Here is a 26,104-nt window from a genome sequence, read left to right as displayed (position 1 = left end):
TTTAAGAAAAAAGTACAATAGATGATGTTGTGAAATCTTTTCTACGATGACATATGTCAAAGTTAAGACAGTCAACTTTTTTTTAAATAGTACACTGTACATTTATTAGCTTATTCTTGTAAAGCTTTTTTTTCTACATTTGAATGTGTAAAAAAAGTTGACACTTACATCAGAAAAAAATCGAGAAAAATAATAAAATATGATTTAATTTATTCGAAAGCGTTATTTTCTAAAAAAAGCTAGTTAGTCAAACATTTGTAAATTCGCATTATGTTGGTTCCCTGCATGTCACTATTTTAAGAATTACATAGCCAAAAAATAAAATTATTTGACCGTGAAATACCCGATTCATCCTGAATTTACTTTATTCGAATATTAGAATTTACACTTACTCGAATTTTACATAGTCGAATACGATTCCCAAGACTCATCATGTCATTCATGCACTATCATTCAACTACATACAGGGTGTCTCAAAAATGGCGCCCAATCTCCTAAGGGTCTTAAAGAATAAAAGTCTGGGAAGGTACCTAAATCTCAATACAAAATTTGATCGGACCAACAGATTTTGTATAACTTGCTCTTAAATATGGTAATTTCAAAGAGATGTATCTCCTTTATTACCAGATTTTACAGCTGAATTATAAATTACTTTACAATGTTACTTTTTCCAAGACCCCTTGGAACTCGCCTTGGTTAACCTCAAAATTAGAAGTATGATTTACACTAACGAAACATTAAATAAAATGACAGTGCCGTCAAATGAGTGACGACAGTTTTTTTGTCCGTCAGTGTAACTATGACGCGATCACCTCAATCTATTTTAATAGTATATTAAAGAACGAGTTTTATAAGGGTTGATTTGGCGCACGAGTCCCAGGTGTAGAAAACGACCCGTAGGGGAGTTTTCTCTGGGACGAGTGCGCCAATACCCTTATAAAACCAGTTTTTTATGTTATTTTTTAGAATATGCACCCTTGTTTTAATTTTTAAGTAAAAAAAATAAATTTTCAAATTCTAGGGAATTTCGTATCTATTAATTGGTAATTCAAGGTAACGGATGCAACTACATCTGTAACAGATGTTAAAAAGTAGAGTTTGAACATTAATATTGGAAGTTTTTTGGTGTAATACACTGAAATATTGATAAAAATTTCATTAAAAGTACAGTGTATATTAAAGAACGAGTTTTATAAGGGTTGATTTGGCGCACGAGTCCCAAAGTGTAGAAAACGACCCGTAGGGGAGTTTTGTATGGGACGAGTGCACCAATGCCCTTATAAAACGAGTTTTTTGTTATTTTTTAGAATTTGCACCCTTGTTTTAATTTTTAAATAAAAAAAAATTAAATTTTCAAATTCTAGGGAATTTTGTATTAATTGGTAATTCAAGGTAACGGGTGCAACTACATCTGTAACAGATGTTAAAATTGAATTGTTTGAACATTAGTATTGGAAGTTTTTTGGTGTAAATGATAATAATACACTGAAATATTGATAAAAATTTTTTTAGAGATCTATTAAACTACGAGTGCTTTAAGAGGTAGCCATAAACGACTCCAAATTGAATACAATATTAAAGACGCAGATTCTAAAAAAGGAGTTTTTGGATTTAATTGTTTTAAATTCTCTTCGGCTTATTCTGAAACCGGTAAACTATTGAAAAAACCACGGATGTTAGATTTAGATGTCTTAAAATCCTCGCTCTACGAGGTCGGATTTCAAACCGACATCTGCGGTGGTTATGATAGTCATAACATTGCTAGGTATGTTAATAGCTAGTAGTTAATAATAATATAATTGGTGACAGTGGTTATCCCCTAGAGCCATGTTTGCTAACGCCTTGCAAATGCAACTGCAAATGAGTCGCCGACCTTGACGCATTTACCTATGTATCTGCGTGTGAGCGTGCAGTTTGAAAAATAAGAAATAAAACGCTTACACTATTTTTTAATAACTCTTTATTCACACGTCTAAGCTCTGTCGTTGTACATGAGGATCTGGTACGAGGTGGACACTGTTTGCTCTATACCGTTGCCGATGAAGTAGAGGTAGGGTTCTTCCATAGCGAAGGTATTGATTTTACCGATTTTGATGTCACCTTGGTAATTTATTCTTCCGATGCTCATGTAGCCCCAACCGTCTTCGTGTTCTCCTACGACTGCATGTTTGTCGATCAGGTCCAAGTGAATGATGCTGGGATTAGACGACATCCAGTAGACTTTCTCTTGACGACCACAGAGTATCTGAACGAAACATCAATTGTCATGGGGCACTCCAACCAAGAAGTAGGTACTTTGTTACCTTGACGTATTTGTCAATTTTTTTAACCCCGTGATTGGGGGCAAAGACTTGTCGGACTCCAGGAGTTATCTGAACTACCAGTAAGCCCTCATTCCTGATGTAAGCTTGACCGATGTAGATATTCTTGCCGTTGGCATCTCTTCCTCCCACAATGGCATCTGTGGGTATTTCCCCGGTGTACTCTCGCCAATAGTAGTCTAAATCTGTTGTTAGTTGGTTATTAATAGGTGTTGCATTGACTTACCTCTAAGAGAATAAGATCTTTGCGTCATATTGCCAACACTGGAGGAACAGTGAAAATGTCTTTTATATATGTTGCGGGTTGCGGTAAAGGAAAAAAAGTTGTTTGCAGTTTTTCGCGTGATACAATATCTCTGAGGCAGCAAACATTGATAGTGTTTATCTGTGTTGTCTTAGCGCGTTGACTTATTTGAGGAATGTTGTGATAGTGTAAAACAGGTGTTGAAGGAGGAGAATTAGAGAATTTGTAACAATTTTTCTTACGTTTACACAGTTATTGGTTATTTAGATTATGTACTTGATAAGTTCACCCTTTGTAGATTCATTCCATCAATGACAATACGAGTATAACTCATTCAATTCCAGATCATATCCTACGTTTCGAAATTTTAACTTAATCAACTATATTTTACGTAAACTTTTCTCTCGCAAAACATAATTCTAGAAAATAATCTTTGAAATCTGTAGAATACTCTAGACAAAGTGGCTTGCGTGTAAATTTGGTTGCATAACCACCACCATAAAAACTTCGTCGCGGAGAATATACTCCGTACGGTGATAGATTGTACGTTTTTAAATTCTAGTTACAAAACATAAAGCAACACTTGTCGGACTCCAGGTGTTATTTGGACTGCCACTATGCCCTCATTCTTGACGTAAGCCTGACCGATGTAGATATTCTTGCCGTTGGCATCTTTCCTCTGGTTGTTAATATGTGTTTCATATTCATATACCCCTAACAGAATAAGATATTTGACAGGTAAACAAAACAAAAATTGCAACACAAATTGCTCGTGCCATATTGTCAAGGCTGGAGGAACGTTTTGATTGTTAATTAGAGAAAATGTCTTTTATATATGTTCCGATAAAAGAAAAAAAAATGGAAATTTTGAACCAATAACAGTATTTCATTTATTTCATGCGTTTTAAATTAATAATGTGATAGTGATACTGATAGAAATAATTTCATCTCTAACCCCGGATTTGACCCCGATTAAAACCAAAGTAACACTTATCAATTTCTTTTTCAAATAACCAGTTGTGGTTGCTGAGTTCTACTCGAGCGATACCTCTAGAATTGTCGACGACAGCTACCGGTACTATTCTTCGTACGAGCGTGCAATTTGTAAAATAAAACGCTTACCCTATTTGTTAATAAATATATTCGCACGTCTCAATCTTAGTCCTTGTACATGAGGATCTGGTACGAAGATTTCACTACTCCCTCTACACCGTTGTTATTGAAGTAAAGGTACCTACAGTGCATTCACTTTTGTTTTAGACCAGAGTAGGCTATGGACATTTGGCGAGTTGTATGGTAAGACTGTGGCTGAATGACAATATACATCATGTATAATATTTGAGGTTACACTTTCTTGTCAAAATTCATGACCATGTAGCCAAGCATTATCATTTTCCAATTAACTACATAGTTTCGAGGACTCAATAATGTGTGTATTTAGTGATAAAGGTAAATATTGCATAAATTTAAAACTAATTTACCTTAATACTTAATAATAATGTCAAATTTGACACTGGCAGTTCGAACAATTTTGATTTTGTTATTTTGACATAGCCCCGATACCAACATTTAAAAAAATTTAAATAGCCTACTCTGGTCTAAAACAAAAATGAATGTATTATACGCACGATTGACAAGAAAGGAATTAATTTTACCGATCTTGAATTCATTTTGGTAATTTATCCTTCCTATGCTCATGTATCCCGAACCGTCTTCGTGTCCTCCTATGACTGCGTGTTTGTCGATCAGGTCCAACTGAAGATTTCTGGGCTTAGACGACATCCAGTAGACTTTCTCTTGAGGACCGCAGAGTATCTGAAAGAAACATCAATTTTCATGCGGCACTCCAACCAAGAAGTACATATTTTGTTACCTTGATGTATTTGTCAAGTTTTTGTATTCCCTTCATGGGGGCGAACACTTGTTGGACTCCTGGAGTTATCTGGACTACCACCAAGCCCTGATTCCTGATGTAAACCTGACCGATGTAAATATTCTTGCCATTGATATCTCTGTCTCCCACAATGGCATCATCGGGTATTTCCCCGGTGTATTCTCGCCAGTTGTAGTCTAAATCTGTTGTTAGTTGGTTTTTAATGGTGTTTCACTGATTTACCTCTGACAGAATAAGATGTTTGACAGGTAAACAAAACAAAAATGGCAACACAAATTGCTCGCGTCATATTGCCACGACTGGAGAAACGTTTTGATTGCTATTTTGTGAAAATGTCTTTTATATACATAATCGTATGTTCCGATAAAGGAAAAAAAGTTGTTTGCAATTCCTCGCTTGATACAAAATCTTTGAGCCAACAAACATTGATAGTGTTTATCTGTGTTGTCTTTGTACGTTGACCTAATTGTGAGATGTTGTGATAGTGAAGAACAAGTGTTGAAGGTGGAGAATGAGAGAATTTGTATCAATTTGTGTTATGCCCACACAATATTTTTAGGAGTACCGGTTGGGTAAATCCAAGAGGTATCTTGACCTCTTGACTTCTTTATTACTTATGTGTAAATTGTTTTCTTGCAAATAAGTCGACGACCTTGACGCATTTATCTGCGTACGAGCATGTAATTTGTAAAAATAAAACGCTTACACTATTTGGTAATAAGTCTATATTCGCAGGTCTCAATCTTAGTCCTTATACATGAGGATCCGGTACCTGTTTTTCCCTTTTCCCTCTTCACCGTTGTTATCGAAGTAAAAGTAGGGGGTTTCGAGAGCGAAAGAATTGATTTTACCGATCTTGACTTCACCATTATGACTTATCCTTCCGATGCTGGTGTAGCCACAACAGTATTCGTGTCCTCCTATGATTGCGTGTTTGCCGATCAGGGTCGAGTGAAGAGAGAAGGAGCTCGTTGACATCCAGTAGACTTTCTGTTGAGAACCGCAGAGTATCTGAAACAAACATAAATTGTCATGGGGCGCTCCAACCAAGAAGTAGGTACTTTCTCACCTTGACGTATTTGTCAATATATTTAATACCGTGCATGGCAGCTGATACTCGTTGGACTCCAGGAGTGATTTGGACCACCACCAAGCCCTCATTGTGGACGTAAGCCTGGCCGATGTAGATGTTCTTGCCGTTGGCATCTCTTCCTCCCACAATGGCATCTGTGGGTATTTCTCCGGTGTACTCTCGCCAGTAGTAGTCTAAATCTGTCGTTAGTTGGTTTTTAATGGTATTTCATTGATTTACCTCTGAGAGAATAAGATGTTTGACAGGTGAACAAAACAAAAATTGCAACACAAATTGCTCGCACCATATTGTCAAGACTGGAGGCACGTTTTGATTGCTAGTGAGAGAAAAGAACTTTTATACATGTTCCGATAAAGGAAAAAAAATGGATATATCTATATTTCTAAATCAAGAATTTGATAGTCATGTAGGGTCTCCCAAGACGTGAACCTGATACAAATAATTTTATCTCTAACCTCGAATTTGATCCCGATTAAAACCAAAGCAACACGTATCATCATTTTTATTCAAATCACCAATACAGAATTGTGGTAATAGATCTTTCGCTGAGTTCTACTCGAGCGGTACCTCTAGAATCGTCGACGAGAGCTACCGGTACCACTTCTTCATTTCTATTCAAGATGACGACAGAGATCCCGTCGTCGGGTCGTTGGAAAGCTACAAAAATAACATTTGTGATGTCCGAACGCGCATCAATCCTCACAGAACCCATCGGTACAAACTTGGAAAAGTGTCCCAGATGGTAGAACATGGGTTGCTTGTAAAATTCGCCGCCTGTAGCGTTGACGATTATGGGGGAATCGACGAAATTGTTGATGTATGTCGGTCCTCCACCCAGATCCAGTACCATGTTCCAGTCTATCCAACCGCCGACCCAATTTGATACGTCCTAAAAGTCAAATTAGAGTGGTAGTTTAGGGGATTGGATCGTACCTGTATTATGTCGTTGGAGTAGGACTCGCCACGTTCCCACGAACCCAGTACCACCGCTCCGTTGCAGGCTTCAGTCGCCAAAATAAACTTCTCGGGGAAGTTGTTGTGAGTGTCGGTGAGTAAACTGGCGGGAAAGAAGACATCCGCGTACCAGTGGACGGCAATTCCGTCGATGTACCCGCGAGTGGTGTTGTCTGATAGAGCCTGGGAGAATTGAAATACAATCGAGTATCTTTCAAAGTGTCTTAATTAGTACTTCGTCTAAGAACCACGGCAGGAACATTCTCTGGTCGTCCAGGATCATGATGTTGATGGCCGAATGGTTCGAGTTTCTTATGCTTGGGCCTAAATTGTTTAAAATCCATTTAGCCATCTGAGTCGAGTTCCAACCCACAGTATTAATTTGATCGAGAGGTGCCATCGCCAGACTGGGCTCGTTCCCAGTGGTGATGCCCCAAAACTCTATTCCTTCACTTTGATAAGAGTTTAAGAACTTGACAAAGTAGTTGGCCCACGCCTGGTACATCTCTTCTAGAAGGAACCCATAACCGGCGTACTCCCCATTGGTCTTCATCCATTTGGGAGCCGTCCAAGTCGACGCGAACAGTCTCAAGTTATTTTCGGTCAAATCTAGCGCCTTCTTTATGAAAGGAATCTGCGGAAAATTACGCCATCAAGTTTGAAACCCTTCAATATCTCAGTACTTTGTATTGGTGGTCTTCGTCGGCTAGTACAAAGTTGACCAGATCCTCGTCGACGTCACCGTCGTCGTACGAATAGCCGCGGGTCGAAAAATCGGTACCACCGATCGGTACCCGACACAAGCTGTACTCGATTCCATCGTCGGCGAAGTACGACCTCAAGAGCTTCTCTTGGAGTTGTTCGTTCAAAGAGTCGAGGTTGATTCCGGCGGCGTCGGTGAAGGCGCCGCCCCATCCCAAGATCGTTTGGAACTTCTGCGCGGGGTCAATCCGGATTTGATTGTCTGGAGCGTCCGATTGTTCGAATTGTCCAGTTGTTTGTTCGAATCTGGAACCGGCTTTGTTCGAAGTGTAGATCAACAGTTGAGGTTGTTCCACCTTTTCTGGTCTAGGAATGGTGTCGCAATGGTCCGAGTTGCACACGCACACGGTACCACCGTGGTCGTAGTCTCTGCTCAAGCAGTCTTCGGCTCGGCAGTACCCTAGTACAAAATCGTTAATGTTTTACTTTTTGACATGATTTTTTTTTACCTGTGCACAAAAAATAAAGGAACAAGTAATTGAGGAACATTCCGCTCCCAAATTATACACTTTTTAATAAATGTTTGCAATTTCTCGCTTGATAAAGTATCTCTGATCCAACAAACATTGATAGTGTTTATCTGTGTTGTCTTAGCGCGTTGACTTATTTGAGAAATGTTGTGATAGTGTAAAACAGGTGTTGAAGGAGGAGAAATTTTAACTTAATCAACTATATTTTACGTAAACTTTTCTCTCGCAAAACATAATTCTAGAAAATAATCTTTGAAATCTGTAGAATACTCTAGACAAAGTGGCTTGCGTGTAAATTTGGTTGCATAACCACCACCATAAAAACTTCGTCGCGGAGAGTACATAATTATGATATGAATTAATGTATGCACTTTTTTTAAATTAGGGAATATACATAAAAGTCTTGAAGAATTTACTAGACGAAATTATAGGATGAAAATAATTTTATCTTTCCAGTAACCAATAACACCAGTTATCAATGATTTTTATTCAAATCACCAATACAGAACAGTGGTAATGGATCTTTCGCTGAGTTCTACTTGAGCTGCACCTCTTGAATCGTCAACGATAGTGATCGGTATTGCTTCTTCATTTCTGTTCATCAAGACGACAGCAATTCCGTCGTCGGGTCTTTGGAAAGCTACAAACGAAATGTTTGCGACCTCCGAAGTCGCATCAATTCTGACAGAACCACTCGGTGCAAACTTGGAAAAGTGTCCCAAATGATAGAACATGGGTTGCTTGTAAAACTCGTTGGCCGAAGCGTTGACTATGATGGGTGAATCGACAAAATTGTCGATGTATGTGGGTCCTCCGCTTGGATCTAGTACCATGTTCCAATCGATCCAACCGCCGACCCAATTTAATAGGTCCTAAAAGTGAAATTAGAGTGGTACTTTAGGGGATTGTATCGTACCTCCATTATGTCGATGGTGTACCACTCGCCGCGGTCCCACGAACCCAGTACCACGGGTCCCACCATTAGGTCGATTCCGTTGCAGGCTTCCGTCGACAAAATGAACTTCTCGGGGAAGTGGTCGTGGGTCTCGGTGAGTAATTTGGCAGGAAAGAGAATGTCTGTGTACCAATGGACGGCGATTCCGTCGATGTACTCACGAGTAGTGTTGTCCTCTAAAGCCTAGAGATTTGAGAGTCAATTGCGTGTCTCTTACGGTGTCTTAAATGCGTACTTGGTCTACAAACGATGGCAGATGCATTCTTTGGTCGTCCAATATCATGATATTGATGTCTGAATGGTTCGAGTTTCTAATACTAGGTCCCAAATTGTTTAAAATCCATTTGCCCATTTGGGTCGAGTTCCAGCCCACGTTGCTGATTTTATTGAGGGGTACCATCGCCAGGCCGGGTTCGTTGCCTGTTGTGATGCCCCAAAACTCAATTCCTTCGCTTTGATAGGAGTCTAGAAACTTGACAAAGTAGTCGGCCCAGGTCTGGTACATCTCTTCTAGAAGGAACCCATAACCGGCGTACTCCCCATTGGTCTTCATCCATGTGGGAGCTGTCCACGCTGATGCGAACAGTCGCAAGTTATTTTCGGTCAAATCGAGCGCCTTCTTGATCAGAGGAATCTGCGGAAAATTACGCCATCAAACTTGCAACCCTTCAATATTTCAGTACCTTGTATTGGTGGTCTTCGTCAGCCAGTGTAAAGTTGACCAAATCCTTGTCGACGTCGCCGTCGTCATACGAATATCCGTGGGTCGAAAAATCGGTACCACCGATCGGTACCCGACACATGCTGTACTCGATTCCATCCTCGGCGAAATACGACCTCAAGAGCGTCTCTTGGAGTTGTTCGTCCAAAGACTCGATGTTGATTCCGGTGGCGTCGGTGAAGGCGCCGCTCCATCCCAAGATCGTTTGGAACTTCTGCTCAGGGTCAATCCGGATTTGATTGTCTGGAGCGTCCGATTGTTCGAATTGTCCAGTTGTTTGCTCGAATCTGGAACCGGCTTTGTTCGAAGTGTAGATCAACAGTTGAGGTTGTTCCACCTTTTCTGGTCTAGGAATGGTGTCGCAATGGTCCGAGTTGCACACGCACACGGTACCACCGTGGTCGTAGTCTCTGCTCCAACAGTCTTGAGCTCGGCAGTACCCTGCTACAAAATCGTTAATTTGGTACATTTTGGGCTTGTTTTTCTTTACCTGTGCACAGAAAACAAAAAAACAAGTAGAAGAGCAACATTCTGCTCGAGATTTTGACACTTTTTGAACAAGTATTTCTTACTTGATAAAATATCTCCGAAATCATCAAGCATTGATAGTGTTTATCTGTGTTGTCTTTGCACGTTGACTTTTTTTGAGATCTTGAGATTGTGAAAAACAGGTGTTCAAGTGATTTTTATCAGTGTTTATTTTTTTTATCATTACAGATATTGCTACTAAGTAATGACAAAATTTATTTAGATTTCCTCAATTGTATTTATGTAACAGAAGTTGTTCAATACGTAACTTGTCAGAACATTGATATCATTGTTGAGAGAAAGGGTAATATTGTTGGAAGCTTGAAGCAATAAATACTTTATTTAGTTCATGAACTCTTTATCAGTTGCGAAGAATATTAACAGCTATGAAGGATTTACCAGACGTGGTGACTCCACCAATGCAAATCATTTTATCTCCGACCTCGTACGTAACCTCGATTAAAACCAAAACATAACTCATCAATGATTTTTATTCAAATCACCAATACAGAATTGTAGTAATAGATCTTTCGCTGAGTTCTACTTGGACAGTACCTCTGGAACCGTCGACGAGAGCCACCGGTACTACTTCGTCGTTTTTGTTTACGACGACGACAGCAATCCCGTCGTCAGGTCTTTGGAAAGCGACAAACGCAACGTTTTCCGAGTCAGAACTGGCGTCAATCCTGACAGAACCGTTCGGTACAAATTTGGAAAAGTGCCCCAGATGGTAGAACATGGGTTGCTTGTAAAACTCGCCGCCTGTGGCGTTGACGATTACGGGGGAGTCGACGAAATTTTCGATGTATGTAGGCCCTCCGTCCAGATCCAGTACCATGTTCCAATCTACCCAACCGCCGGCCCAATTTGACAGATCCTGAAAGTATGAGTAGAGTACTAGTTTACGGGGTTGGATTGTACCTCTATTATGTCGATGGAGTAGGCCTCGCCACGCTCCCATGAACCCAGTACCACCGCTCCCAGTTTTGAATTGACTCCGTTGCAGGCTTCAGTCGACAAAATAAACATCTCGGGGAAGTTGTTGTGAGTGTCGGTGAGTAAACTCGCAGGGTAGTACTCGTTCATGTACCAGTGGACAGCGATTCCATCGATGTACTCACGAGTCGCGTTATCTACAAGAGCCTGCGAAGCTTGAACGTCGATTAAGTGTTTTGCAAAGTGTCTTAAACGCATACTTCGTCTACAAATCGTGGTAAGTAGAACCTTTGGTCGTCAAGTATCAAGATGTTGATGTCTGAATGGTTCGAATTTCGTATGCTTGGTCCCAGATTGTTCAAAACCCACATGCCCATCTCAGTAGAGTTCCAACCCACGCTATTAATTTTATTGAGGGGTACAGACGCCAGACTGGGTTCGTTCCCAGTGGTGATGCCCCAAAAATCTATTCCTTCGCTTTGGTAAGAGTCCAAGAACTTGACAAAGTAATCGGCCCATGTCTGGTACAGCTCTTGCACAAGGAACCCACGACCGTCGTACTCCCCGTTGGTCTTCATCCATTTGGGAGCTGTCCACGCTGACGCGAACAGTCTCAAATTGTTGTCACTCAAATCTAGCGCCTTCTTTATCAAAGGTATCTGTGGAAAATTACGCCATCAAGTTTGCAACCCTTCCATATCTCAGTACTTTGTATTGGTGGTCTTCGTCGGCTAGTGCAAAGTTGACCAAATCCTCGTCGACGTCACCGTCATCGTACGAATAGCCGTGGGTCGAAAAATCGGTACCACCGATCGGTACCCGGCACATGCTGTACTCGATTCCATCCTCGGCGAAGTACGACCGCAAGAGCTTCTCTTGGAGTTGCTCGTCCAAAGAGTCGATGTTGATTCCGGTGGCGTCAGTGAAAGCGCCGCCCCAGCCCAAGATCGTTTGGAACTTCTGCTCGGAGTTAATCAGGATTTGGTTGTCTGCAGCTTTGGACTGCTCGAATTGTCCAGTTGTTTGCTCGAATCTTGAACCTGCCTTATTGGAAGTGTAGACCAACAGTTGGGGTTGTTCCACCTTCTCTGGTCTGGGTACGGTGTCGCAATAGTCCGAGTTACACACGCACACTATACTACCCTGGTCGTAGTCTCTGCTCAAGCAGTCGTCAGCTCGGCAGTACCCTGCTGCAGAATCATAAACCTATTAAATTTTCAATCGAGTTTTTTACCTGTAAGCAAAAACAGAAACAAGTAGATGAACAACATTCTACTAGGAGACCTTGACACTTTCTAAACAAACGTTTGCGATTTTGTCCTCGATAAATTATCTCTGAACTGGGCCCACGAACATCGATAGTACTTAGCTTATCTTATTGTCTTTACTCATTGACTTGTTTGTTGTTTGAGAGATCTCGAGATAGTAAAAACAGGTGATCAAATCAAAGATGAAGTGTTTTTATCAGTTTTTATTCAACATATTGCAGCAAAAATTACCAATATAAAATTGTATTGATAGATCTTGGAGTGACGTTAATTTGAGCAGTACCTACACCATCAGTTGTGATACCGACAGGTACGCTCTCGTGTCTTCTGAAAAACGGTACTAAATCTTCAGCTGTCACAAATCTATTTTAGCTAACCTGTTAAAAATAACCAGAACGGTACCATTGTCTGGTCTGCGAAAAGCAACACATTCCACATCGACTCTTTCACGCTTTTCTACACCGATCCGTACCGAACCTTTGGGTACAAACTTGGAAAAATGTCCCACATGGTAGTACATGGGTTGTTTGTAGAACTCCCCACTGGTACTATTTACAATTAGAGGTGCGTCGACGAAGTTGCGTATGTAATTTGGTCCACCATCCAAATCCAGAACCATGTTCCAGTCGATCCAACCGGTGACCCAATTTAGCAGGTCCTAACAAAACGCAAGTTAGCGTGTCGTTTGAGTAGATCATTTCATACTTTTATTATATCATCGCTGTAGTTTTCCCCTCGGTGCCAGGAACCTAGAACGACTGGTTTCTGCCCAAATTGTGGCATGTTTGAAGCTTCAGTTGCCAGAATGAATTTTTCGGGAAAGTGTTCGTGCGTCTCACTTAGCAAATACGCCGGAGAAATATCGTCAGTGTACCAATGGACCGCGATACCGTCGATGTACTGTCGTGTCATTTTGTTTATAAAAGCCTGCAAAGTGTGGCATTAGCAATGGTTTCGCTGAAGGTACGACCAGATTACTTTATCGACGTACCATGGCAGGAACGCTCTTTGGTCGTCTAGAATCATGATTTTAACATTGGAATGGTTCGAGTTTCTGATAGTGGGTCCGAGATTGCTCGAGATCCATTCACTCTTGAACCTTCGATTAGTACCGAGGAGTACAGATTGACGCAACTTACGACCAGCCACGGAGTCCATCCGACCACTTCGAGTTGATCGCGGAAAATGAACGCGTCGGCAGGTTCGTTTCCAGTGGTGACTCCCCAAAACGTGACCCCTTCATTCTGGTACTCATCTAGAAACTTGACGAAATAGTTGGCCCACGTTTGGTACATGCTTTCGCGGATGAACCCGAATCCTGAGTACTCTCTGTTGGTTTTCATCCACCGAGGAGCCGTCCAAGTCGATGCGATCAGTTGAAAGTCATTGTCAGACAGATTGAACGCCGCCTTGATGTACGGAATCTGCAAGAAACGCGACTCGGAGCAAACACCACAACTTCCACGGTACTACCTTGTACAGGTAATCTTCCCGGGCCAGTCGAAAGTTGTTCAACTCTTTGTCCTCTTCGCCGTCGTCGTACGAGTAAGCACGAGTCGAAAAGTCGGTACCACCCATCGGCACCCGACACAGACTGTACTCGATTCCGTCTGGACCAAAATACGACCTCAACAGTTTACCTTGAAGCTCTTGGTCCAGAGAATTGATATTGATTCCGTTAGAGTCGGTGAAAGCGCCGCCCCAACCCAAAACAGTTTGGTACTCCTTTCTAGGATTTATGTAGATTTGGGGGGCGGCGTCACTTGTGAAGTTTTGTATGGTTCGGTGAAATCTCAACCCGGCCCTGTTGGACGAGTAGACGATGAGTTGGGGTCGTTCTACTCTTTCGGGTCTTGGGATTGTGTCGCAATGGGTCAGGTTGCATACGCAAACGGTACCATCGTGACCGTAGTCTCTGCTCGCGCACTCTTGGCTCTTCAAAGATCCTGCAAGCTGATTTTGTCTTTTGGTTCCGATGTTGCGTCTACTCACCAGGAAAAATTAATAGAACAAGGGGGAGTACCGACAACATGGCGAGGGAATCGCGAGAGGACAACGAAGTGTTGGGAAGGTGACGCCGGCTTTTGTACTCGAAAAGTTTGTGATGTTCCTTCACTTGTTTAGTTATCATATCGTAATTAATGAGACAGTTGAGCGATACCCAACAACATGTCCAATGAATCGGAATAATATATAGTACCAGTGTGTTGTTTCTACTTGTCAAATTAAAACAAAATATTTATTGAAACAGAATTTATTTCTTTACATCAGCAAATTGAAGCATCATCTGTATATTATGGTGTTGATGGACCTTTCACTGATGTCTATCTGTGCGGTACCTCTTTCTCCGTCGACTATGCTAACGGGTACTTCATTGTCTCTCCTAAAACACGCAATTCTACTACCTACAATTCAAACCAAAATCGACTTACTTGTTCAGAATAACCACCACGATAGTACCGTCTGGTCTTTTGCAAGCTAGAACCAAAACGTCGCCGTCGAAATCCGACTCTGCCGCGATGTGAACAGAATCTGGAGGTATGAATTTCGAAAAGTGTCCAAGATGGTAGAACATGGGTTGCTTGTAAAACTCGTTGGCCGAAGCGTTGACTATGATGGCCGAATCGACGAAATTGCTGATGTAGGTGGGACCTCCGGTTTCGTCCAAGACCATGTTCCAGTCGACCCAACCGCCCACCCAGTTGAGGAGGTCCTGCGAAAGAAATTAGAGAGGTGTTGGTGTGCGGTACGCGTCGTACCTCCATTATGTCGGTGGAGTAGAACTCTCCGCGCCTCCACGAACCCAGAGATGTCGCCGGGGAGTCTGCTTCAAAACCGTTACACGCTTCAGTGGACAACATGAACAGGTCTGGGTAATTCTTGTGGGTTTGGACCATCAGACTCGGCGGGGCTACCATGCCCATGTACCAGTGGAAGGCGATGCCGTCAACGTAGTCCAATGTTTTGTTGTTGGACAAGACCTGTCGATTTTTCCGTGACTCTCAATTCGTACGTACGTCGGTACTTACCGCGTTGATGTACCACGTCAGCCACAGCTTTTGGTCGTCCAAGATCATCAACTTGATGTCTGAATATTTGGAGTTTCGCAACGCCGGACCCAGATTCTCTCTGATCCAAATACTCTGCAAGTTTACCAGATTTTGACAAAACTGGTGTCGACCTCTTCTACTTACCATTTCCATGGAGGTCCATCCGGCCGAGTTGATCTGTTTGGACAACATCAAGACGCTGGGTTCGTTTTGCGTGGTGACTCCCCAAAATGGTATCCCCTTCTTGTCGTACTCTTCCAGAAACTTGACGAAGTAGTTCGCCCACGTTTGATACATACTCTTGCGCACGTAGCCACCGACGTACTCCCCGTTGGTCTTGATCCACTTGGGAACGGTCCAAGTCGAGCCGAAGAGTCTCAGTCCACCTTCTCTTAAATTCATAGCTTGCGAAATGTAAGGAATCTGAAAGACGTGATAAACAAACTTGCAAACACTCCGACGCTTTTTACTTTATATTTAAAATCTTCCGGTGCCAGCTCAAAATTTTTCAACTCAGGGTCTTCATCGCCGTCGTCGTAGGAGTACGGTCGGTCTGAAAAATCGGTACCACCTATTGGTACCCTGCATAAATTGTACTGATTCCCATCTTTGGAAAAATACGACTCCATCAGCTTCTTCTGAACTCTTTCGTCCAAAGATTGAATGTTTTTGCCAGTCGAATCAGTGAAAGATCCACCGAACCCCAAAATCTTCTGGAATTCTTGCTCAGGGTCTATGCGAATTGCGTTGTCTGAAGAGCCCGACGATTCGAATTCTCCACTGTCTTTCTTGAATCTCAAGCCGGCTTTGTTGGAGGTGTAGATGAGGTACTGGCCTTGCTCAATACTTTCTGGCTCTGAGACGGTGTCGCAGTGGTCCGAGTTGCAAACGCAGACGTGGCCGCCGTTGCCGTAATCCCTTTTCAGACATTCCTCGTCGGCTCCAGAAAGTACTGTTAAGTAAGTTTATGGCATTAATTATGTTTTCCGATCAAGTGCTTGTATTTACCTGCCCAGAAAGGCAAGAAGAAAACAACCACCACTACAGTTCTCATTTCTATACGTGTTGCCAAATGGTAACCGAAACCTTTGGTTTTAATGACACGTAAAATGATATCAGCTTTTGCGTAAAAAACTTCATGGCCATTGTTATAGCCTCCACTTTAAATTTTAAATGTTTTTGGAGTGCTTGAAGGTAACTTTTTTAATTGCAGCTGATTACGATAGAAGAACGATAGAAAACGACAAAAATAAGAAATTAGTATTATGCTAGTGTTTTGTCTTTTTTGGCAGTTAGATCTAATACTTCATAAATAAGAAAAGTGTACTATACTAGGTTCAACGAGAGTTAAGACCAACTTAGAGTACTCATAGACAGGAAGTAATATCGCGTTATTTCTAAGGCAACTTGTTTTTTAAAACGTACTAAAGTAATAAAAATTGTGATGGAACTTATAATGGTAATGTTGAAAGTTGTTCAACTGTGTCTTCTTTAGGAGTAAGCATGGAACGAAAAGGTGGTACCACCCGTTGGAACCCAAAACGGAGCTCTTTGCCTCAACTGCTGAAATCTCAACCCAACTCTGTTGGACGAGTAGACGATAAGTTGGGGTCGTTATGCTATTTCGGGTCTCGGGATTGGGTAGCAATGGGTCAGGTTGCACACGGAAACGGTACCATCGTGTCCGTAGTCTCTGCTTGCACACTCTTGGCTCTTCAAACTTCCTGCGAACTAATTTGGTTTTTTGGTTTTGGTGTCGCGTCTAATCACCAGGAAAAATCAATAGAAAAAAGAGGAAACCGACAACATGACGAGGGTATTGCGAAAGGAAAACGACATGTTGAGGTGGCGACACCGATTTTTGTACTCGGAAAGAGATGAATAATTTGTAGCCTCGGAAGTGGTGCAGTGAATTAGGCTTGTGATAGCCGGTGATAAAAAAACAATTACCAGGTGTTTTGGTAACTGGAGGATATCAGTTTTGGGCAACCTGGGCTATGAAATGAGTGCCTTCAATGCTTAAAACCTCCAGAGTATATTCCTGAGTAAATAATGAGAGTTGAGCGATATCCAACAACATGTCTAATAAGGCGGAACTGCCTAAGAATTAAATTTTACACCCATATTTTGGTATACATATTTGATAAACTTTTTTTTGTGCCAAATTTAATATCGAAGATAGTACCAGTGCGGTTTTTTTTGTTTCTACTTGACAAACTAAAACAAAACATTTATCGAAACAGAATTTATTTCTTTACTGTACACATCAACAAATTGAAGCATCATCTGTACATTATCGTGTTGATGGACCTTTCACTGATGTCTATCTGTGCGGTACCTCTTTCTCCGTCGACTATGCTCACCGGTACTTCACTGTCTCTCCTAAAACACGCAATTCTACTACCTACAATTCAAACCAAAATCGACTTACTTGTTTAGAATAACCACCACGATGGTACCGTCTGGTCTTTTGCAAGCTAGAACCAAAACGTCGCCCTTGAAATTCGACTCTGCGGCGATGTGAACAGAATCTGGTGGTATGAATTTAGAAAAGTGTCCAAGATGGTAGAACATGGGTTGCTTGTAAAACTCGTTGGCCGAAGCGTTGACTATGATGGGCGAATCGACGAAATTGCTGATGTAGGTGGGACCACCGGTTTCGTCCAAGGCCATGTTCCAGTCGATCCAACCTCCCACCCAGTTGAGCAGGTCCTGCGAAAGAAATTAGAGAGGTGTTGGTGTGCGGTACGCGTCGTACCTCCATTATGTCGGTAGAGTAGAACTCTCCGCGCTTCCACGAACCCAGAGATGTTGCTGGGGAGTCTTCTTCAAAACCGTTACACGCCTCAGTGGACAACATGAACAGGTCTGGGTAATTCTTGTGGGTTTGGACCATCATAGTCGGTGGAGCTACCATGCCCATGTACCAGTGGATGGCGATGCCGTCAACGTAGTCCAATGTTTTGTTGTTGGACAAGACCTGTCGATTTTTGAGTTGACTCTCATTTCGTACTTACTTCGGTACTTACAGCGTTGACGTACCACGTCAGCCACAGCTTTTGGTCGTCCAACATCATCAACTTGATGTCTGAATATTTGGAGTTTCGCAACGCCGGACCCAGATTCTCTCTGATCCAAATACTCTGCAAGTTTGCAGATTTGACAAAACTGGTACTCTATGTTTGCAGATTTGACAGAACAGGTCTCTTCTACTTACCATTTCCATGGAGGTCCATCCGACCGAGTTGATCTCATCGGATGTCATCGCACTGCTGGGCTCGTTTTGCGTGGTGACGCCCCAAAAGTCTATCCCCCTCTTGTCGTACTCTTCCAGAAACTTGACGAAGTAGTTCGCCCACGTTTGATACATACTTTTGCGCACGTACCCACCGACGTACTCCCCGTTGGTCGTGATCCACTTGGGAACGGTCCAAGTCGAGCCGAAGAGTCTCAGTCCACCTTCTGTTAAATGCATAGCTTGCGAAATGTAAGGAATCTGAAAGACGTGATAAACAAACTTGCAAACACTTCGACACTTTTTACTTTGTATTTAAAATCTTCCGGTGCCAGTTCAAAATTTTTCAACTCGGGGTCTTCGTCGCCGTCGTCGTAGGAGTAGGGTCGGTCTGAAAAATCAGTACCACCTATTGGTACCCTGCACAAATTGTACTGAATCCCGTCTCGGGAAAAGTACGACTCCATCAGCTTCTTTTGAGCTTTTTCGTCCAAAGATTGGATATTTTTGCCAGTCGAATCACTGAAAGCTCCACCGAACCCCAAAATCTTCTGGAATTGTTGTTCAGGGTCTATGCGAATTGTGTTGTCTGAAGAGCTCGACGATTCGAATTCTCCACTGTCTTTCTTGAATCTCAAGCCGGCTTGGTTGGAGGTGTAGATGAGGTACTGGCCTTGCTCAACACTTTCTGGTTCTGAGACGGTGTCGCAGTGGTCCGAGTTGCAAACGCAGACGTGGCCGCCGTTACCGTAATCCCTTTTCAGACATTCCTCGTCGGCTGCAGAAAGTACTGTTCAAGATATTAATAATGTTTCTCGATCAGATAGTTAGTTACTACTTGTATTTACCTAAGCAGGAAAGTAAAAAGAAAACGACCATCACTCTTGTTCTCATTGCTACGCGTGTTACCAAGTGGTAACGGTAAAACTTTTGGTTTAATTACATGTAAAATGATATCAGCAGTCGCGTAAACAATTTGATGGTCATTGTTATACAGGGTGGTCCCGATATAACCTGCCAAAAAAATTCTGGGTCATTAGAAGGATCTAACAAGTCCAAAAAACCCCCCTTCGTTAGGTCCAAAATAATGGGGATAAATTAACCCCTATCCACACCCATTCGACGCTGCTGACCACAAAAATACGTACCTACTCAGGAATTAATTGTTGGTGTTTGTAAGGATGACAGTATCTAAGCAACATAGGTACCTGTATCGTTTATGACAAATCTCAAATCTGACAAACTAAATCAAATTAATGACATTTATTGAAAACGCTGGACACTGTGTGCGTTAATTCACCAGCTTATTTAAGTACAAAAGCTGATTTTGTAGACTGAGATGAATGAGTAATAAATAAAGTGGTGTTCCTCAATGTGTAAATAAATGTAGAGATAGTGTGTGCAAAATTGTGGAAGAACTGTGTAATAAGAGTATCGTCTTAATTGTGGTTAAATAGCCAAAATAATGTATTGAATAAATTTATTTACACTTTACATATTCGTACTTTCAACTCTAACTGAGAATATCTACTAACTAATGAAAGGTAAACTAGACTAGAAACATTATTTTATAATAAATGTTCTGTGTGCCTTCCGTTGGCATTTAAGCACATTTGAGTACGCCGCGCCGGTACCAATTTTCATAAACAGAATTCAGCATTTCTGGGTTTTTACGAATCTGGTTCGCGGCAGCTGTGTCGCGTTTCTGGAGTTGGCTTTTTGTATTTATTTCAACTTCGTATACCAAATCTTTCGTGTGGCCCCAAAAATTAAAATCCAGAGGGGTTAAATGGAGGATCGGGGACGCCATCGTATTGGAATCAGTCAGAACCAACCTCACATAAATGCAGATGTAGCTCCACAAAAGTACAACGGGACGGAAGGACTCCTTCAGGAAAACGCTCGCCGTATGGTAGCCTTGCCGGTCTTGAATTACCACGTGCTTCGCCATAGAGTAAATGCAAATCGGCGTATTCTTGTTTCGTGAATTTCATAACTTTTTAAAGGATTCGCAAATTTAAAATTAAACTTGACAAATGTCATAGGTGTTGCAGGTACCGTTGCTAAAGAAATCGCAGCCAAGTAACCAGAATTACCTTTTTAAAACTGATGAACTCATTAGCGTACAGCAAATTTTGACCAAATTTTCAATTATTTTTATCTCGAAAACGAAAAGACTTTTATTAGAAACTTTTTTTGTGTATGAGTTCTACTCATCGTCACCTATTACTGGATTTCTTCTGGCAGGTTATATCGGGACCACCCTGTATTTTTCAAAATGGCCTTTGAGTAAACTTGAAGTTATTTTTGATAAATTTTTAAATACAGCTGATAACGATTTCGTCACGAAGTATAAAACAACAACAAAAATAAGAAGTCTTTGTTTGGGGTTAGTTCTAGTACTTCATGAACAAAAGAGTGTACTACTAGGTTCAATGAGGTACTTGGAGTACCCACAGAGAGAAAGTAATGTCCGCTCATGATAAGAAAACCTTTTGACCTTGTGGAAAGGTATTAGGGGTCAACTTTCAATGTTTTACATATATGCATATCACGTTATTTGCATGGCAATTTGGTTTTTTTTTAAGTACTGAAATAATAAAAAAGTGTGATAGAACTTATAATGGTAATGGGAAAAGTCACCAAAAAACAATATTAAAATAACTGATAGTTTATTGTGAACAAAAATGTAAAATACAAAATTATTCGTTGATAAGGACTGTCAATGGTAAATGAGAGTTTACCAATACAAGAAGGTACTGATGGACCGTTCACTCAGCTCGATTGGAGCACTCCCTCTCGAATCATCGACTACAGTGATCGGTACCACTTGTTCTTTCCTGCAATGTGTCGATGCATCATTACTTCTTAGATATTCGCACTTACTTGTTCAAAATCACAACAATTGTACCATTGTCTGGTCTTCTGAAAGCAGCGACTGGGACCTGGTTGTCGAAACCAGTCGACCCAAGCCTGACAGACCCTCTCGGGACGAATTTAGAAAAATGTCCCAGATTGTAGTACATGGGCTGCTTGTAAAACTCGTTGGCAGAAGAGTTGACTATGATGGGCGAATCGATGAAATTGCTGCTGTAGGTGGGTCCTCCTTTCAAGTTTAGAGCCATGTTCCAGTCCACCCAACCGGTGATCCAGTGGTTGACATCCTATGAAAAAAAAAATGACCCGCGTAGTTTGTATTTGTGGCAGTACCTCGATGATATTTGCAGCGTATCGTTCCCCGCGTTGCCAAGACCCCAAATCCACATCCTTCTGTCCAGGTTTGTTACCTATTGATCAGTTTTAGATACCGAAAAGTCACCACTTGAATGTGTTTACCGAGACAAGCTTCAGTTGCTAGAACAAATTTTTCGGGGAAATTCTCGTGGGTCTTTCTGAGCAAACTCGGTGGAAATGTAGTGTCATAGTACCAATGGACGGCGATTCCGTCGACGTAGTCTCTCGTGGTTCTGTGTTTGAAAACCTGAAATAATAGACGGTGAACCATTTGGTACCTCAAGAAATACCTGAACTTGGTTACGATGTTGACAAACCAAGGCAAAAAGAATCTTTGATCGTCTAACGTGATAATTTTAATCGCCGAGTGGCTAGAGTTTCTGATTGTGGGGCTCAAATTGCACCGAATCCAAGTCTCCTAAAAGACTCAAATTCAGCAACACTCTAAATGGTACACATTGTAGTACCATTATTTTGGGTAACCACCCCACCGAACTGATTTTGATCAAGGGAATAATCCCCAAACTGGGTTCGTTTCCAGTGGTCAATCCCCAAAACTCGATCCCTTGCTCTTGATAGCTGTCCAAAAACTTGACGTAGTACTCGACCCACGCTTGGTACATGTTCTCGTGCAAGAACCCAAAACCCGCGTACTGTCCGTTGGTTTTCATCCATTTGGGAGCCGCCCATGCCGAGGCGAACAACTCCAACTTCCCTTGGCTCAAATTTTTCGCCCTTTGGATGAACGGAATCTGAAACCCATCAGTACTGAAAACCCAACCCACTGGTCTCGCTCTACTTTAAACTGAAAATCTTCCGGAGCCAATTTGAAGTGTGTCAATTTCGCATCCGCGTGGCTGTCTGCGTAGGAGTAGGCGCGTTTGGAAAAATCGGTACTACCTATCGGCACACGACACAAGTTGTACTCAATCCCGTGATCAGAAAAGTAGGACTCTAACAACTTGTCCTGTGCTTGTTCGTCCAGAGAATTGATGTTAATTCCTGTGAAATCAGTAAAAGCGCCGCCCCAACCCATCATCGTCTGGTACTTGTCGTTCGCATTTACGACAATCTTGTTGTCGAAGAGTCGATCCGTCGTGATGAAGCTTCCCGTCGACTTTTCGAACCTCAAACCGGCCTTGTTCGAGGTATACCTGAGAAAATTGGGTCGCGCTACCGGCGTGGGTCTCGGTACTGTATCGCACCGTGTCGAAGTGCAAACGCACACGTGGCCGCCATTTCCGTAGTCCCTCCTGTGGCACTCTTCGGCGACTCTGCCTCCTACTTGGGATTATTTTCGGAAGTGTTTCGTCGAGTTCTCACCTGTTAGCACCCCCAGGAACAGCAAAATTGTCAACATGATGTGGTACCACGACTTTCACACGTACTAATCGAATCGTCGGGCAGATGCTATATATTTGGAAATAGTGCTTGTTAATGGTGATGGAAGACAATTGTCTCCATAACCACTTATTATACTTTGGACGTTATGCAAGTGTGCGGTGGTACGAATCGTACCATGACTAACACATCAAAAATTAAATGCGGTACGCAGCAGGAACAGAGATCAAAGGTGCGTAAACGTGTAATTTACGTTTAACATTCCAATCGAACGTCATTCGGGTCGCGATTTTCTTTATCGGAGAGGATGTAGGTCGGTTTGTGGGTCAATATCGAGCCGTGCAGATAACGCCGTGCCATTGCCCTAGGTAATGATTCAAATTCGTTTGTTTTTATTCTTACAACTCAACTGACATTGACAAAACTGTGACCAGATTATTTGTTTGTCAATGCTTTAAACCTAACATCGACGCTGTTGTCGTTGTACAAAAGAATTTCGTAAGAGTTTACTCGTTCTTCTTTGCCTTTGTTACTGAAGTAAAAATATGCATTTCCGGTACTGTAAGCGGTCACTTTCCCGATCTTGACCTCGCTCTCGTGACTGATCCGCCCCACGTTCAGTATACCTCCCCCGTCTTCGTGTCCTCCCAGTACGGCGTGCTTGTTGATCAGTAACAGATGAAGATCGGTGCGGTTAGCCGCCGTCCAGAAGAAGTTTTGTTGGGGGCCGCATAGTATCTAAACGAGTACTTGTCATACTCTTTTCTGTACATTTTAGAGGCTCACCTTGGTATAAGTGTCGACATTTTTTACTCCCCTGATGGGGGCGTGGACTTGTCTCACACCTGCGCTGATCCTCACAGGTATCAAACCTTCGTTTCTGACGTAGGCTTGTCCGATGTAGATGTCTTTCCCGTTGATGTCTTGACCTCCCACGATGGCGTCTTCAGGAACAGATCCGGTGTACTCGCGCCAAAAATAATCTGAATTACAATTAATCAATCATATTGTTACTTCTACTTTGTTATTCTTACCTCGTTGATAACAAGCAGCGTCTTGGACGCCGATTATGAAGAGAATCAGCGCAACAGTGTACAGTGGCATCCTGAGGTGGCAAAGAACTGTTTGCGAAGGCTGCAGTTTAGTGACTCTTGCCGTCATGATTATTTTTTGTTTGCCCAAGACAGGTGGGAAAACCGGCGGAATGTAAATCACATTGTGTTGGAAATTGCATTCGGTTAACTTTTAACATTATAAATATGTCAAACGACTCTGTCTAATTTAAAACCAAGAGAACAGATGAAAAATTACTTGGTGAACATACCAAGACTCATAACATTGTTGTACTATTGACAAAATAGACAAAATTTTTCTTAATGTGATGCTCCAGCGACCGTGCTGGCGAAGAACAGTTTTAAGTTCATAAAAGTATCAAAAAGACTAGATTGGAAGATAAATTTTGCAATTGACGTATTTGTGTATAACTGGTTGCATAACCAACACACTAAATTTAAACTTTAAGTGGGTGTAAAACTGTTTGAATTACTTAATTGGTTTCAATGTGATCACTCTACGTCAATCTAAGCAACCGTTATCAGTGATTATTATATCACGTGATATAATAATTGGATAAATTTGTTCTGCAATTTTGATCTTGATCTGCGTTCTCGGGTAATTAGTGTTCATTACGTTAGTGCGAGTGTTTAGCCTGCGTCTAGTTGGCACATTTTCATAAGTGTACGTCATGAGTGAAGGAGGAGATGTTCTTTGCGAAATCAGAGCCGTGCAGTTACCACAGTTGGCCGCTCTGTACGAAGAGAGAGCACCCTGGGCTCCCTACATGGTGAGTTTCGTACACACGGCGATGAAATGGAAGCAGTCGGAGAAATTCCGCGACTCGATCACGTTTTGGTCACCGAATGACACTTGGAAAAGTGACGGTACCATCGTGGCCAACATATCGGTACGTTTTTTGTTGTACCGTGCTTGGCGTGATAACTCCGGTGTAGTTCTGTTCTCAAGACGTTTTCGTCTTCACGTTGGACGACGACGGCTCCTCGCTTTACCGAGCTTTGATGGAAACCAATCGGATAAAGTACGACGATCGGAGGACTATGTTTTTTGCCGTCCACGAAAAGCACATGTCTGCGATACAACAATTCGTCAAGGATAAGAATTTGGTGAAGGAGATGGATAATCCGTGTTTTCTTTATGCAATTCCCCCAGAACAAGCACGGCAGTTTACTGTGGAGTATGTCACGGGGGAGTAGATGGGGTTGCTTCAAGCAGTGCTGAATTCCAGGTGTCCGCCGGAGGTGTTTGTGAGAAAACTGGAGCCGAGCGCCGCACAGCAAGTTAGTGCGGCGTGGCCGCACAATTTTCCAGGTTCCGACAGTTATTTGGGTAAGTTCATCGAAGCGAACGGTGGGTACGGAGTTTTTTTGAAGAGTAAAAACGAAATGGTGGCGTGGGTGCTGAAACACGCGTTCGGTCATCCGGCGATGCTCCAGACGGAAGAGAAGCACATGAAGAAAGGGTACGGTAGTCTGGTGACCAGAGTGTTGTCGAAGGAAATCGCCGAAGAAGGACACTGGCCGGTCTGCAGCGTCATGTTGAATAACGAAAGATCCAAGCGGATGTTCGAGAAGTTGGGATTTCGAAGTATCGGCACGTGCGTTTTTATTTCGTTGAAGCACAGTAAAAATTGAATTAATTTTTATGTAGTTTGGAAAAAGTAATACGTTAAGAATAGTGATGAAGTTGTAATTTTGCTTTAACTATTTTTATCTTGATCGAGTGTTCTGTTTTGAATTTATCGTCGGTAACTTCCATTGCGAAAGCAGCATTTCGTGCTTGGCGTTGTAATTTTCAAGGTAATTTATTTTTCAAATACCTACATTTATCTCCAACACTAATGTTTCACAATTGTTAATTTCATTTGTCAACTATTTACTTTGATAATTTTTGTTAAAAACGTTATTTCAACTCGCTACAACGAAATGTGTGACCTTGAACGAACCAAGAGAAAACGCATTTTCGCAAGACGTTTTTTATTTGACCTTTCGGAGATCTCGTTGTTGGGGGGCTGTCCCATGGAC

General features: G+C 41.9%; 9 protein-coding genes across 16 annotated transcripts; 1 reads left to right on the top strand and 8 right to left on the bottom strand.

Moving 5' to 3' along the window:
- Positions 1–1,943: 1,943 nt before the first annotated feature.
- Positions 1,944–7,856, bottom strand: LOC138123171 (putative glucosylceramidase 4). Of its 4 annotated transcripts, none has more exons than XM_069037739.1 (12): positions 7,718–7,856; positions 7,190–7,668; positions 6,742–7,140; positions 6,486–6,689; positions 5,772–6,441; positions 5,529–5,725; positions 4,682–5,470; positions 4,439–4,635; positions 3,688–4,380; positions 2,548–3,279; positions 2,304–2,500; positions 1,944–2,245 (listed from the first exon to the last, which is right to left on the bottom strand). In XM_069037739.1, the coding sequence occupies exons 1-5, from the start codon at positions 7,755–7,757 to the stop codon at positions 6,064–6,066; spliced, it is 1,500 nt and encodes a 499-aa protein (XP_068893840.1). In that variant the 5' UTR covers positions 7,758–7,856; the 3' UTR covers positions 1,944–2,245; positions 2,304–2,500; positions 2,548–3,279; positions 3,688–4,380; positions 4,439–4,635; positions 4,682–5,470; positions 5,529–5,725; positions 5,772–6,063. The 4 variants fall into 4 exon arrangements, with proteins under 4 accessions (XP_068893840.1, XP_068893841.1, XP_068893842.1 ...); XM_069037740.1 differs by having other exon boundaries at positions 2,548–4,163; positions 4,221–4,380; XM_069037741.1 differs by having other exon boundaries at positions 2,548–4,380; positions 5,772–6,209; positions 6,275–6,441.
- Positions 7,857–8,206: 350 nt separating this feature from the next.
- Positions 8,207–10,059, bottom strand: LOC138123163 (lysosomal acid glucosylceramidase-like). 3 transcript variants are annotated; one of them, XM_069037724.1, is made up of 5 exons: positions 9,905–10,059; positions 9,377–9,858; positions 8,929–9,327; positions 8,655–8,876; positions 8,207–8,610 (listed from the first exon to the last, which is right to left on the bottom strand). In XM_069037724.1, the coding sequence occupies exons 1-5, from the start codon at positions 10,008–10,010 to the stop codon at positions 8,233–8,235; spliced, it is 1,587 nt and encodes a 528-aa protein (XP_068893825.1). In that variant the 5' UTR covers positions 10,011–10,059; the 3' UTR covers positions 8,207–8,232. The 3 variants fall into 3 exon arrangements, with proteins under 3 accessions (XP_068893825.1, XP_068893826.1, XP_068893827.1); XM_069037725.1 differs by having other exon boundaries at positions 9,377–9,855; positions 9,905–10,050; XM_069037726.1 differs by having other exon boundaries at positions 9,377–9,904; positions 9,987–10,025.
- Positions 10,060–10,415: 356 nt separating this feature from the next.
- LOC138123167 (putative glucosylceramidase 4) lies at positions 10,416–12,251 on the bottom strand. Its single transcript, XM_069037733.1, has 5 exons — positions 12,113–12,251; positions 11,587–12,068; positions 11,139–11,537; positions 10,864–11,085; positions 10,416–10,819 (listed from the first exon to the last, which is right to left on the bottom strand). Exons 1-5 carry the CDS (start codon positions 12,147–12,149, stop codon positions 10,442–10,444), a joined length of 1,518 nt encoding a protein of 505 aa, XP_068893834.1. The 5' UTR covers positions 12,150–12,251; the 3' UTR covers positions 10,416–10,441.
- Positions 12,252–12,334: 83 nt separating this feature from the next.
- LOC138123158 (lysosomal acid glucosylceramidase-like) lies at positions 12,335–14,277 on the bottom strand. The gene is made up of 7 exons (XM_069037718.1): positions 14,139–14,277; positions 13,620–14,092; positions 13,286–13,570; positions 13,125–13,238; positions 12,852–13,073; positions 12,524–12,804; positions 12,335–12,473 (listed from the first exon to the last, which is right to left on the bottom strand). Exons 1-7 carry the CDS (start codon positions 14,275–14,277, stop codon positions 12,374–12,376), a joined length of 1,614 nt encoding a protein of 537 aa, XP_068893819.1. The 3' UTR covers positions 12,335–12,373.
- Positions 14,278–14,317: 40 nt separating this feature from the next.
- LOC138123166 (lysosomal acid glucosylceramidase-like) lies at positions 14,318–16,313 on the bottom strand. The gene is made up of 7 exons (XM_069037732.1): positions 16,205–16,313; positions 15,667–16,148; positions 15,341–15,619; positions 15,176–15,289; positions 14,906–15,127; positions 14,579–14,859; positions 14,318–14,529 (listed from the first exon to the last, which is right to left on the bottom strand). Exons 1-7 carry the CDS (start codon positions 16,248–16,250, stop codon positions 14,430–14,432), a joined length of 1,524 nt encoding a protein of 507 aa, XP_068893833.1. The 5' UTR covers positions 16,251–16,313; the 3' UTR covers positions 14,318–14,429.
- A 1,113-nt stretch (positions 16,314–17,426) lies between these two features.
- On the bottom strand, positions 17,427–19,419 carry LOC138123165 (lysosomal acid glucosylceramidase-like). 2 transcript variants are annotated; one of them, XM_069037730.1, is made up of 7 exons: positions 19,280–19,419; positions 18,740–19,221; positions 18,414–18,692; positions 18,226–18,339; positions 17,955–18,176; positions 17,628–17,908; positions 17,427–17,578 (listed from the first exon to the last, which is right to left on the bottom strand). In XM_069037730.1, exons 1-7 carry the CDS (start codon positions 19,323–19,325, stop codon positions 17,479–17,481), a joined length of 1,524 nt encoding a protein of 507 aa, XP_068893831.1. In that variant the 5' UTR covers positions 19,326–19,419; the 3' UTR covers positions 17,427–17,478. The 2 variants fall into 2 exon arrangements, with proteins under 2 accessions (XP_068893831.1, XP_068893832.1); XM_069037731.1 differs by having other exon boundaries at positions 18,740–19,209; positions 19,280–19,413.
- A 1,674-nt stretch (positions 19,420–21,093) lies between these two features.
- Positions 21,094–24,267, bottom strand: LOC138123164 (lysosomal acid glucosylceramidase-like). Of its 2 annotated transcripts, XM_069037729.1 has the most exons (10): positions 24,041–24,266; positions 23,793–23,989; positions 22,989–23,744; positions 22,465–22,946; positions 22,133–22,417; positions 21,970–22,083; positions 21,768–21,912; positions 21,642–21,718; positions 21,318–21,595; positions 21,094–21,271 (listed from the first exon to the last, which is right to left on the bottom strand). In XM_069037729.1, the coding sequence occupies exons 3-10, from the start codon at positions 23,023–23,025 to the stop codon at positions 21,172–21,174; spliced, it is 1,518 nt and encodes a 505-aa protein (XP_068893830.1). In that variant the 5' UTR covers positions 23,026–23,744; positions 23,793–23,989; positions 24,041–24,266; the 3' UTR covers positions 21,094–21,171. The 2 variants fall into 2 exon arrangements, with proteins under 2 accessions (XP_068893830.1, XP_068893828.1); XM_069037727.1 differs by having other exon boundaries at positions 21,768–22,083; positions 24,041–24,267.
- LOC138124982 (uncharacterized) lies at positions 23,442–24,110 on the bottom strand. The gene is made up of 3 exons (XM_069040183.1): positions 24,041–24,110; positions 23,793–23,989; positions 23,442–23,744 (listed from the first exon to the last, which is right to left on the bottom strand). Exons 1-3 carry the CDS (start codon positions 24,108–24,110, stop codon positions 23,442–23,444), a joined length of 570 nt encoding a protein of 189 aa, XP_068896284.1.
- Positions 24,268–24,548: 281 nt separating the features above from the next.
- On the top strand, positions 24,549–26,048 carry LOC138123174 (uncharacterized). Its single transcript, XM_069037744.1, has 3 exons — positions 24,549–24,969; positions 25,016–25,257; positions 25,309–26,048. The coding sequence occupies exons 1-3, from the start codon at positions 24,751–24,753 to the stop codon at positions 25,712–25,714; spliced, it is 867 nt and encodes a 288-aa protein (XP_068893845.1). The 5' UTR covers positions 24,549–24,750; the 3' UTR covers positions 25,715–26,048.
- Positions 26,049–26,104: the final 56 nt, after the last annotated feature.

This window comes from Tenebrio molitor, chromosome 2, assembly GCF_963966145.1.
Source record: "Tenebrio molitor chromosome 2, icTenMoli1.1, whole genome shotgun sequence".
Lineage (NCBI taxonomy): Eukaryota > Metazoa > Arthropoda > Insecta > Coleoptera > Tenebrionidae > Tenebrio > Tenebrio molitor.
This window is presented reverse-complemented; position numbering and strand designations above follow the sequence as displayed.